The 13373-nt window shown below is 33.5% G+C and overlaps 1 protein-coding gene across 5 annotated transcripts; it reads left to right on the top strand.

Annotated features, from left to right (window-relative positions):
- Positions 1 to 2938: 2938 nt before the first annotated feature.
- tmod (tropomodulin) lies at positions 2939 to 11884 on the top strand. Of its 5 annotated transcripts, XM_090162939.1 has the most exons (11): positions 4137 to 4482; positions 6402 to 6474; positions 6765 to 6781; positions 7084 to 7266; positions 7325 to 7484; positions 7547 to 7678; positions 7743 to 7963; positions 8031 to 8138; positions 8210 to 8353; positions 8422 to 8569; positions 10665 to 11884. In XM_090162939.1, exons 2-11 carry the CDS (start codon positions 6462 to 6464, stop codon positions 10694 to 10696), a joined length of 1158 nt encoding a protein of 385 aa, XP_090019065.1. In that variant the 5' UTR covers positions 4137 to 4482; positions 6402 to 6461; the 3' UTR covers positions 10697 to 11884. The 5 variants fall into 5 exon arrangements, with proteins under 5 accessions (XP_090019066.1, XP_090019069.1, XP_090019065.1 ...); XM_090162941.1 differs by lacking the exon at positions 6765 to 6781 and having other exon boundaries at positions 6402 to 6473; positions 10665 to 11883; XM_090162940.1 differs by lacking the exons at positions 4137 to 4482; positions 6402 to 6474; positions 6765 to 6781 and adding an exon at positions 2939 to 3672 and having other exon boundaries at positions 10665 to 11883.
- Positions 11885 to 13373: the final 1489 nt, after the last annotated feature.

Below are 13373 nucleotides of genomic sequence, written 5' to 3'. Positions count from 1 at the left end.
GAGTGATATATATTTTTAAACTGTGATGCGGTGTCAGGGTTGGCACTATTTTGATTTTTTTAATAAAAATCAAATCAATAGATTTTTTTAATTTAAATCAAATCAATAGATTTTTCTAATTTAAATCAAATCAATAGATTTTTTTAATTTAAATCAAATCAATAGATTTTTTTAATTTAAATCAAATCAATAGATTTTTTTAATTTAAATCAAATCAATAGATTTTTTTAATTTAAATCAAATCAATAGATTTTTTTAATTTAAATCAAATCAATAGATATTTTAAAATTGTTAAAAATATTTTAAAAATAACTGCTACTGCATGGAGTTATTTAAAAACATAATTTATTTAAAACAATAAATTATGTTTTTAAATAACTCCATGAAGTAGCAGTTCTTTTTAAAATATTTTTAACAATTTTCAATAAGTTTACCATGGAACAGAAATTAGATTTTTTAATTTAAATCAAATCAATAGATTTTTTAATTTAAATCAAATCAATAGATTATTTTAATTTAAATCAAATCAATTGATTTTTTTATTTAAATCAAATCATTAGATTTTTTTATTTAAATCGAATATTTTTATTTTATTTTATTTAATTGAATTTATTGATTTTTATACAACTAATAGCTGTTTTCCTGTAAAATTAACCGATATTTGACTTTTAAGAGATAGCTAATCTTGATTGAATTTAATTACTATTTAATATTTTAGTTTGCTCAGATTTTCTATGTATTTTAATTTTTTTTTGAAACTGCTTTTGTCAAAATAAATAACTGGATTTAAATCATGATTTAAATCAGTCAACCCTGTGCGGTGTACGCATCCGTGGTTTGAAGGAAACGTCACTCTCATTAAAAACTGTTTCGAACCTGCGAAGGTTCAAGTTTCATTTTTACGTCTAGATGAATACTACCCACTTAAGAGTAATTGATATACTTCTGATATAAGCTATTAAATGTGAAATTGCTGTCGTGGAAAAAATATACATTTTTAAGGCTAAATTCAACCGGCCTGATGTTAATTGCTAAGTTAATGTTGTGTAAAGTTAGTGAAATGTATAGCATTTGTTGCTTATCCCTAATTCCGAAATATTAAAGATATGCTTTAAAATTAACATAACGAAATAAAATATAAAATATAAAATACCAAGGTATATTTTAGGGTCGTACCCTGCTATTACTGAAACTAGATTTATTTCCTATTTATAGTAACTTGGTTTTCTTATGAACCATATTAGGGCGGATATCAGGAAATATTTTATCTTCGTAATCAAAAGGTCAAAATCGTGGTTTATGAAAGTTAACCGAAAAGCTATTGTTTAAAAAAATCTTTAAATTTTTCCTCTTATTTTAATCTTTTAATCTAGGTTTTGTTTAAAAAAAAACCGAAAGTTCTTTTATACATGTAGAAGGTTGTAAAAATTCAGCTCTTCATGCATTTGGTCAAAAGTAGGGCGCGCGGGAAATGAAATGAAATACTACGACCAGCGTAAATAACGCCTACTTCTTTTCGTTTTGGGTGTCTAATTACATTAACCTAATTTATTAACGACTCAATTTAGTACCCTGATTGTAAAACGACGTACATTTACATCGAGTACATTACGATAATGCCACAAAAGTAGAGACAACCTATCTAGACTAATTTCATATCTTTAAACATTTTTTTCTTGGAAAAGGGACTGAGTTTATATCTTAGTATGAGGGCCTAATTAATAATTCCTACTTAAACAAATTTACACCAAATATATAGGTCCTTTTTTTTAGAAAATTTTATACTTTGCGTTTTCAAACTAGCTTTTACGAACTTGATCTGTAACTCTTCAAAATAAGGTCAATCCAAATACAAGTATGTGTGGTTCTCGCCAAACGGATCTCCGTATTATGTTAAGTAGTTGTAATTATTATTTAATTAGCGTAACGACGGGGACTTATTTAAATAATTTTAATGATAATTTAGCGACTATAAATAAACTACGACGACCCTTTATTTCCATTATTATCATTACAAAGTTTACATATGTCAAAATAGAAACTGCTGTTACAAATCATCTTTAACGATGGCTACACGTCAAAACGCCAGACGTTAACCATCCTTCAATATGAACGTGAACGTTTATTCTTATAGGAAGTATTCTGGCGTTCCATTGATAAGTTCACGGTTTTGTGGTTAGCTTCTCCGATAGTTGGCAGGGATAAATGCAATTTATTTTTTGCCAAAATATTATATAAAGGACCGTAATAACAGAGTAATTTTATCGTTGGAAGGATAACCAACCTTTGAATTCGTTATCCTACATGTATTACACAGCCTACGCTAAAAAATCTGCAAAGAGGAAACGAGCCGAAGTCAGTAACCGGGTGTTTCAATATTTCTAAGTCATTCCTATTTGGAAAATAGCTTTTTATTTATTATGAAGGGTCAAAGTATTTCAAATCTGGTAATCCGATAAAATACACACCCTTGCATGTAGTTCAATTTTAAACCACCCCAATATCCGAATACCAGAGTTATTTCAATACGATTTTAATAGTTTGTTAAGTACGTTTAATACGAAGGGATTATGAAATTTAAAATTTGGCTGGTTCAACACTTCCGCGTGGAAGGGGTGTTTTTTTTTTAATCTACAAGTACTTCGTATCGTTCGTTCACTGTGGGTGGATTTTTATAACATTGGCAGTTTGTTTAGACAAGCTGAGTGAGGGTAAAAGAAAGGTTTAGGAACCTAATAATAAACCCAAAGTTGTTGAACCTCTTCCTCCAATCCTTCCTCTCTTTAAAATATGAAAAATTCGATGCTTATCTAAAATGGCCCGAGTGGTCTGAATTTAAACGACTTGTTAACGACGAAACATTCACCTGACATTTGGATGGCAAAGGAAGACTGGCGGACGTAAAGCCTTTACACGTACAGTGTGAGCCGAATCGCGTCCCGTTGTAGTACATCCGTTTTAGTGACGTTGTTTCGTTGGTATTGAGCGCTGCACGGCGCCCACCCACGCGATGGCCGCCGTTAAAGTCTAAGAAAATACATTCAGCGGAAAAAGACCTTGACCAAAATAAATGCGTGGCTAGCTTTTACCAATCGGCGTAACAAATTTAATTACAAAACATTTCATTTGTAAGATGCGCTATCGTGAGGCGCTTATCGAGAAAAGCCCATACTGGGTAACGGTTTCTTCTAAGCCTCGTATCTCTCTCTCCCCCGCGACCACCCTCCCCTCTTTTTTCTACAATGATAAAAAGTTGCGGGTGGCGATATAACGTAATATGCCATTTTTCGTCGGGTCGTCGCTTGTTGCTGTTGGGTATTTAGGAAATACAGGCGGATTCTCGCTGGCAAGTGGAACAAGGGCGAGTCGCTTCTACCTCGAGCGCGCGCGCGGGTTTAGTATTTGGGCCTAGGCCCTGTATAGCGTTCGGATCTGTCAGAAATTCCTTTTTCATATAGGGTTTATTTTTCTTATACGTTGCGTCATTAGTCTTTAGACGTTTGCGGAGAGACTAAACGTCTTGTTGTGTGTTGCGATTGGCAAAAACGTCTCGCCCTATCTCCCGCCGAGGTTGCGCTTTTCAACTCGCCACAATACGAATTTTCTAGTTTTTCGAAAATTCCGAAATAGTTTTCGCCATCGCGAACAAAAACAATGACCGACACAGATGAGGTAAGATTTTCGCAGTGTTTTTTCTTCTTTTATTTCGACGCAAAATAGGCCTTTTTCTAGCTGTAGTAAGCTTTTCGTTCTTGAGTGTTTTTTTTGTGCCCGGAGATAAATAAAAATATCTCGACTCTGTGGCCACGTGATGCGGTCGGTGAACAAGAACTGTCTTCCAAAATGACAAATGTTCACTTTTAGATTTGTTTTTTCGAACGGAATGTTTAAAGTGAAAGAAATTAACGGTGGGAAAAATAAAATTTAAAGGCTTCTGGCCCATTAAGTAATCTCTACTAGACTACTACTCCTAAGAGGGTTAATCTATAATCGTGTGGGGGATTTTTTCGCGTATTTCTTGAAATCAGTTTCGCGTTGTCTACCCTAGGGGTAAGTGTGCCCAAACGCGGGCTGTTTCATACGTTTCCATAATTTAGATTATGGGGGTAAGCTAGCGGCTATTTTAATTGTGCCTCTTTAAAAATTTACGTAATCATTTCGAACAAATTATCCGGATAAAATAACCCTTTGACGAAAAGAAAACTAAATCGAACCTCGAAGCCATTTTGAAAATTTTTGAAAGCGCCGCAAAAATTTAAAGGCGCGGCGGGTCTTGAAATCTCGCCCAGTCTCGAGCTCGGCGCTTTTTCTCGAGTTTTTTCGATTTCTTTCCCCCTTCCGTATCAGTCGCGAAGGGTGGAAGCCGCCGTGTCGGGGTGTTTGTATTTTCCCGAAAGAACTTAACTTTGGGATCGAAAACTCGCTAAAAAGTGCAGGAAACCAGTGACCAACACTGGTTTTTCCGTCTTCGAAGATATATAGGTAGGATTTGTTTATTTAACGTTTTAAATGTATTGGTCGGTGTCATCAAGATTGGCTTGGAGCCTATTCCGAGAAAACATCCGCATCCCCCACCTCGGCGACTCGGAAACGCGGAAGGAGCCAAGCAAGCCTCGGTCTTTTGCGGTCTCGCCTTGCCCTGTTTGGTCACAGGCGAAGCCGCATAGCTATCTCGAGAGAGACGGCGAGCGAAGAGAGTGCCTAATTCAGTCACAAATTTGCTGACTTCGCTCAAGATGGCTTTGTGGGGAAAAATAGAAGTTTTTATTTTAAGATTTGAAGGGGATGAAACCCGCGTCTGCTTAAAGATTGAGTAGGTCTACGCTTAAAATTATCATAGGCTTCGTATTTTGGGTAGGTTTCATTGAAAATTTAACCCTGACGTCGAGCCTTGGACGCTTTTTGGAAAGCCAATTTTTGCCAAGGTGAAGGGAAGATCGTTGAAAAATAACTCGCGTCTAAATTAAGTTTTCGCTATGTCTGTATAACCGTTAATATTAGTCGGAATTCAGAATTGGTAAAAGTTGATCACTTACAACAGCCCGAATTATAGGTGTAGTCCAGCTGGGAAAGAAAAATTCATTGATTTCTGTCTAGTGAGAATTTCAGCCTTTGCTCTATTAGGAATAAATACCTGCAAAAAGTGAGCTATAGCCTATATATACTAAAACTACGATCGAATATTTTAGCGTACTTATTGCGTAGGCGTTATTTAGATCAACTAACCTCAAGTGTGCGTAGCTTCAATAATGTGTGTAGTCTTTGGCTTTAAAATTGACAAAACCCAGACCTTCAAATGGAGACAAAGTTCTGGTATATTTATAAGTCTCATTTAAAACAAAATGTATTATACGCACTAATTTTGGGTTAATGCGGGCATTTTGCCAGCTAAGCAGTTTTGTTGGTTTTTTAAACTGAGAAACTGAATATCACTTTTTGCATTTTTTGCTGTCAGTCAAGCATTGACCTTGACAGCCACGCTTTCTCACCACCAAATACCCTGTAAACACAACCCCAGGCTTATAGGACAGGTCTATATCTATGGATAATTGTAGATTAATTTGACATAGTGTTTTTATACACTACCCCACTTAGTACCATACTGTTTCTCTCCAATCGTCGAGTAGTTTTAAATATATACGGTGTGATGAGCCAAAACAGTATTGAATATTCTTGGTATAATCAAATTGCTCGCTAGTTTTGACTTCATCTTGGGTACTATATATAGTAGGCTTACCATTTGCGTTTAAATGCAACTCTCAAATTGCTTTATTTTTCATGGCAGCTTCAAAATTAAGGCTTTTTTAACTTTTAACAGCTTGAGTGGCAGCTTTGATTTTTGTTTAATACTTATATATAGGCTAGATTGTGTGAAAAATTTAATTTAGGCTGATGGGGACAGTTCATTCAGCTATCAATGAACTGTTTGATTATCAAAATTGTTTGGTTTCTCAACTAACAATTTCATTCCAGTTTCTTAGCTATAGATATTTTCATGGTATTTTAGTTTCACATATTCATATAAAAATCATTTTTCTGGCCAAAAGTTGAACCCTAAATATTTATTTAATCCTTCCAATTTGTTGCTCTTAATATATAATAGAATTATCTTTTTCCAAATTTGTCACATCCTTTCTTTCCAATTTAAAACACTCCTCACATGGTCATTTTCCAAGATAGTATGGTCATACATTGACATATCCTTATTTTCCTCCTCTAATTATACCCGACAAATTATCCTAACACAATCATACACTTAACAAATTTATCATAAAGTATATCTTTATATTTCAAAGCCATATTATTAAGCTTTGTTAAACCTAAAGCGGAGAAAATTTATAACAAGAAATGTCTCCCTGAATAACATGTTGTAGGCCTAATTACTTTCGTTCAATTTTCAGTAAAAAAATACTCTTCCCCATTAAGTAAAACTTTGACAGTGCAACACATCATTGGTCAAAATGAATTACACAGTAAGTATGAGGCAGTCATTTTTGTGTGAACAAAAAGCAAATAAAAAACTGTACTGTCAATGTGAATGGAATCCACCCCACCAAACAAATGGGCTTTACACATTTTTTATTTTTTCAAAAAATTGCATGGTGTTACCCATTATTTTTTATTTATATTGTACTCGTACCAATATTACCTGTACCGTAATAATTTAATATGGGCATGCAATATTGTATAGCATGAATATATGGTTTGATTTGTTCCAAAACAAAATGTATTGTAAATTTTCAAATTGTAATTTTTAATGCTGGCTGGATCTTCTAAGCCGGTGAGTTTCATACATGTAACATGTAAATAATGCAGATTTAATAATAATTCAAGAGTTCTGTTGTTTATGTCTTGGGTTTTGGAAAAGTAGATGTTAACCAATCATGAGTCATAAACAGTCCAATAAATATCGCACACAATTCCTTTTACATTTATTGGCTCGTGATTGGTCCTTATATACTGTTCCTAAATCCGGGTACAAATCGTGATAGTATGGAATTACATGTAAATCTTGTAGTAGCTAATAATTTTAAATTTGATTTAACTTATTTAATATACCTTTTTCGCGTTTTCTTTTAACAGGTAACCATGACGCGTAAATATAAAATCACGACTAACAAAGTCGTGAGCTCCACAACAGATGAGAAAAATCAAATGCTCTATGGCAAAGAGCTGGCAGAGTATGAGAACATGGATGTTGATGAACTCCTCACAAAGCTATCAGCAGAGGAGCTTGAACAACTTAGCAATGATGTAGATCCGGATGTAAGTCTCTTCGTTTATCTCGTAGACTTATTGATAATGTTTGACTTTTGCCTTTCAGGATTCCTTACTGCCACCAGACCAAAGATGTAAGGAGCAGACATCGAAAGACCCTACGGGTCCATTAAACCGAAGGCAATTACTAGAGTATCTTACCAAAATGGGTCTGGAAGATGCGGATTGGCCTGAATTGCAACCATTCAAAGCTGGCCTGAAAAGAGGTATTTTAAAGGCATCTGACCTTGGCCTATAACCTAAAGTTGATATCTTGGTTGCTTCTTAGGTAAAATTTGGACACCAAAACCAATAAATAGGACTAAAGAGGATGATGACTTTGAAGTGGAATTAGATTTAGAAGATGACTACGAGACTGCCCTTACCAAAGCGAGTGACGCTGAGTTGGTTGATTTAGCTGGTAATAATGTTTTATATTGGTGCCTTTCAAATATTGGTTTCAAATATTTAATATTTTCCAACAGCTATTCTTGGCTTGCACAGTATGCTTAATCAAGACCAGTACCACGCCTCTTTGTTAAACAAAGGGCAAAAATTGGGTGACAAATTTGAGAGTATCGTCCGAGCTACGCAGCCCAAAGCATTACCATTTGTACCAGATAACAGTACGGACGTTGATAAAACATTAAAACAAGTTGTAGAAAGTGAAAAGTCTTTAGACGATTTAAACTGGAATAATATCAGGGTAAAGTTAAACATTTTTTACATTATTTTTTTCATGTTGAATTTACATTTTTTATATTTTTATACAGAACATTTCTAAAGAAAAGATGGTACGCTTATTTGAGGGCTTAAAAACAAACAAATCCTTACGAAGACTTAGTCTGGCCAATACTGATTTGACAGATAGCTCTGCTGAGGTACGCGACTTAATTTCTCAAGTTTGAAAAAATGATATAGAAATTTAACCTCATTTTATTTTTGGTTTTAGGTTTTAGTAGAAGCCATTAAGGAAAACAAAACTTTGAGTACGTTGAATGTAGAATCTAACTACTTAAGTGGGCCAACGCTTCAAAAAATGATCGAAGCTCTCTTACAAAACCAAACAATCACGGAATTCAGAGCGTCCAACCAGGTGTGTTTTTTTAAATTATTTATTAGACACGTGGTTCTTTTATCTATAAAGTAATTATTTTTCTGTAGAGTCCTTTAATTCTGGGTAACAAAGTTGAGATGCAAATCGCTAAAGCCATAGAGAAAAATGACAAACTTTTAAGGCTTGGTTTATCATTCGATGTCCCTGATGCCCGCGTTAGAGTAACGCATCATTTACAGAAAAACTATGATAATGGTAAGCGAAGGGTTTTTTAGACATGTGTGAGCCTTGATTTTTGGGTTTAGAGTCGAGCTTAGAGTATGAAAAATTTTACTTTTCGAGTATCAAGCCGAGCTTTAAAATTTTAAAGAGTACTTGGCTCGAAGCTCGAATGAAATAGAGTACTCTCACAAGCTTTTTTTTGTTTTAGCCAGTGTTAGGTGCAATGCTCGGATTTCTTTATGCGCTTAAAACAAATTTGGAATTTTTGTGACTTGGTCCGACACTTTTTCCTTGATCCAAAAAACCCATTTAGAATTACTTTTGATAACTTAGTTAAGCAATAGACTACAACTTGCTTTGAAAATTACGCTACTCTTATCCTCTATTCCAATTTATTTCTTCAAACTTGGTATTTAACTTGACTTAATTTAAAAATTCCTTATAATTTAAGGACTTTGGGAGCCCTTTTGTATTTTAGGAAACACTTTCAATTTATGAATTGTTAATTGATGTCCACAAATATTTGGCTTTAAACTAAGAATGTGCGAGTACTAGTCTGGAGTCTGAGTCAGAGTCGCAATGTCTTAGTATATTACTCATACGAGTACCCGAGTCCTTTGCCAAGGCTTAAAAATTATTTGAAATGAACTCAAGTTTATTAGTATTCCAGAGTCCTTAATTTTTTGACAGTTTCAAGGAGTTTCCTTTTTTTTCTCTAATTTTCCTAACGCATAGTTGCATTCAACGGCTCACAACCAGGTGAAATCCCGTAATTGCGCTGTAGTAGTTGTATTTATTTTTATGGTTGGTTTGCCCTTTAGTTTAACGGAGGTGGCGCGACTCACTAAGCTGGCATATTTTCCAATTTTAGTTTTGGTTTTGATTTCTGCACTCTGCAGTTAAGAGAGGACTTTCCTTTGTGCTTGTGACGTGGCTTTAGTTTTTACAATAGTCTTAAGGAGTTAAGACTTTTATTTTACTTAAACTGCAATGATAAGTTAAAAGTTGTTTCGTATGGTTAAGACTTGTAACAGAAAATTAAGACTCAAACTGGGCCTGACCAGAAAATTCAGACTGACTAATTCTTAAGGACTCTAACATGTACTCGGGAATTGGACTCGAGACTCGACTCGAAACTATTAAAAGAGGACTTGCACACCCCTACTTTAAACCAAATAGTGGTTTCAATGCATATAATTGTTCAAAATTTATGTCCTAAAATGCATGCTTTCTGTGTTTTTCTTTTCTGTGGTTCATTCTGCTTTTCACAGTATTAAATTTGATTTTAAGATCAACAACCCAGGTTTTAAAATGAAACTTTTAAACTTGAGCTAACATTTTTGAATAACATTGTTGGTCAACACGAGTTGTTTTGTGTGAATGGAGAAAATATCTACACAATGGGTTGGCCTTACAAACGCTTAAGTTGGCCAAGTTTTGAATAACTGTATTTATTTTTTGACTAAGGCTGCTCAAAATATTTAAATTTCATAATTTTAGTACACATCCATTTGTTTTACATAAAACTAAATTATAATATTAAAACTATATACTTTTATTAATATAGACACATTTTGTGGTAGAAGTAATTGTTTTAAGAATTAGGAATAATTTCCTTGACTAGTTAATGTATGAAATCTCTTTCTTTTTGACTTTGAGTGCAGGAACTGAAACGCATAGTGTTTTAGGAACTAAAGTCAAAAACTATGGTCACCAACAAAGTTAGGCAAAAATATTTGCTTATATGAATAGACCTTTAAAGGGAATATAACCTCTGGTATTTGGCTTTATAAATGTTTGACGCCACTGTATAGTTTAATTTCAAAATTTGAAGGGATCTTCCGCAAAGATTGCTATGCAGGTTATATTCCCTTTAAACACATCAATAAAATATGGCTTATCATTTGCCCTAAAAACTTTGATTTAATAAATTTTAAACAATTTTTGCTGTATCACATCCCAATCTAGTTTGTTTGCGAACTGATTGCTTAGTTTGGTTTCCATTTATTTTAGTTTCACTCCAAAACTTTGTGATGCTTTGTAGAATGTAGAGCACGTTTTTTCCTAGACCTTCCCCAAGATTTGATCTAATTGCTGTTTTAAAATTGATTTTTTTCATTTGTTTCAGTGCGACTTAAAAGGATTGGCGCTGATTCCTAAACCTCTTCTTTTTCTAACAAATCTATGATTAATTTAAAAAAAACTGTTTAGCAATGAAACTTTTTAGGGAAATTTCAATGCTCAGTTTTATTAGTTTCACGTTTTGGGAAGGAATCGTCATAATTAGAGTTAATTTTTTTTGGTTCCAAAACAAAATTTAACACTTCATATTAGCGAAAACACCTATTTTCTTTGGATAGGTGTTTGAAAAAAAGTGATAAAGGTGTTTTTTTTCCATAATTGTTTTTTTTGATGAACAATTTTTTCCTCCTGAAAAAAACATTTTTTGGACTAATTTTCATTCAGAGCTACGTTATTTCTTGGCCATTTTATAGCTGCAATTTTAAGTGTAAAAGAAATTTGTGTGCTTAAACCATTTCCCCCGGTTTGTCGTGGAAACAATTTCCTGAAGTACTAATGGTGCTATTGTTAAAATCCTCCAATTATCTGGATTTAGCTAATGTCTTGGGCCTCTTGGCTAACGATTCAGTTATTTAAAGATTAAAATTCTATTCGTAATATTAATTTAACTGAATCGTTATCAAAGCCTCTGTCACCTTTTTCAAATACACATGCCCAGTGGTTTTTAGTGTTTATAAATAATGTTTCTTCCCGCTTGCTTTTTCAAGCTTTCGTAAAACATTTGGCAAGATTGCCTATATATTACGAGAATTGTATTTAATAATATGTATATCCGATGGCTTGAAAACTTGAATTTCTTTTTCCAATTCTAAGTTTTCAAAAAGAAGTTACTTAGGTTGTTTTTTTTTTTGGAAAATTTGGTCATACATTTTATTTAAACTTAAAAATATCTAGTATTATAATATAATATTTTAAGATATATATTCATTTTGAGAAATTTTTAGAAGTATGTGTTTCATGACGGTTAACATGATTTTTCTTAAGTTCCTTTTAATCCGTTATTTACTTTGAACTCTTTCACCATGGTAATAATTACCACATGACACACAAAATAAGTAACTTATTTCAAAATAGCAACTAATTATTTGGATAGTTGTATATCATAAGAAAAAAAATAAAAACACCATCTCTTTCATAAAATTTGGCGATGTTTATATTCTAACGGAGATAGTATGGCTGTAATTTAAACTTTTTTGGTTGGTAAAATTTAACCATTACCATTTTGAGGAAGGTTGCCACGCATCAGGGAATTTAAAAATGGGCCTTAAAAGTCAGGGAAAGGTTTGGGAATTTTAAGTATTTGTAAAAAGTCAGACAATTCAATTTTATCTTGATACTTTTTGAAGGTAATTTAACTCTAGATTTCTATGATTAGCATTAATTTCCTCGAAAGTTTGCATAATTTTTTCAACATTGCAATAACTTTTTTACTGAAATTTTAGTTTTTTTTGATAAAAGTAAAGTATAAAATAACAATTTTGAAATGTTTGGAATTTGAATCTGAAAATTTTGTGGCAGCCCTGTTGAGGCAATGAAGCTAGTGTTTTACCATGGTTTTACCACCTAAGAAGTTGATTTTTTCGAGGTGGCATGAAAAAAAATAGGGTTTTAGTTGTTAAGAGTAGGAACGCAGTGTTCCAAAAAATGTCTGTCACCTGTTTATAATACGTTACACCGCTAGAAAGGCAGGTATTTACCAAACATTGTCTTTGAGAAGCTGTCTCTTAATAGGACATGGAAACCATCCAGGTTTGACTGAATTTTTTTTTAATTTAATATTAATTAAAGAGTTGTCACAAAGTGAGCACAAACTTGAAATTTAGTTAAGGAGGGAGCGTTTTCCAAGAGGCATATTCGGAGTTTTTAAGACACGTTTCTTTACATTTCAAAAGTAGTTATGGTAATGTTATTAATTTACTTCTGGAATCTGTAAATACAGGGTGTCCACTAAAATATGTACCAGGGCGAATATCTCCAAAACACTTAGGTACGAATTGGAAATTTTTTGTCTCATTATTCTCATAGTGTGTAGGGGGAAACCTACTTTGAAAATTTCGATGACCTTGAAGGTTCAAGGTCATCCAAAAACTATCTCGAGAATCGTAAGTGTTAGAAAGTTGGTTAAAATTAGAAAAGTGTTACCCGTCACGTTTTAGGTTTAAATAGCGTGGACACGATCGGATTCGACCAATAGGAAGTCGAGGAAAATTTTACCAAAATCACAAAGGTCGTAACTGGGGAAATTGCTAGAAAGCGCTAATAACTCCAAAACAATCGTGCTACATTATCGAAATTTGCTAGACAATCTCATCATGGAGGGAGATTTTAATATTCGGAAAATTGTGTTTCAAGGTCATACTAAAATTATCTCGAAAACCATTAGGTTTAGAGCAAAAATTCCAATTTTAAAATACTGTTGCTATGACGACGGAAAATAAAATGGGACAAAGAACAACTTACTAAATTTTCAAAGTAGGTTTCCCCCTACACACACTACGCGACCTTAAAAATTCAAATTCGTACCTAAAACTGTTTTGGAGATATTAGCCCTGGTCCATATTTTAGTGGACATCCCGTATTACCATGCTACAATTGTTACTACTTTCGATGAAGACGTTTGGGCTGCCAACCAATAGGTGGTTTCTTCTCGCACTAAAAGTGTACTCTTTTTATCCTGTTCCGGGGATGAGAATTTCTCCACCCCTGAAACTCTTCGCTTGTTCCGGAGTATTAGGGCTACTCTTTTTATTCCTTC

The sequence above is a fragment of the Leiobunum rupestre genome, chromosome 11 (genome assembly GCF_980474605.1).
Source record: "Leiobunum rupestre chromosome 11, qqLeiRupe1.1.hap1, whole genome shotgun sequence".
NCBI lineage: Eukaryota > Metazoa > Arthropoda > Arachnida > Opiliones > Sclerosomatidae > Leiobunum > Leiobunum rupestre.
Note: the sequence above shows the minus strand (reverse complement) of the source record. Positions and strands in the feature narration are given on the sequence as shown.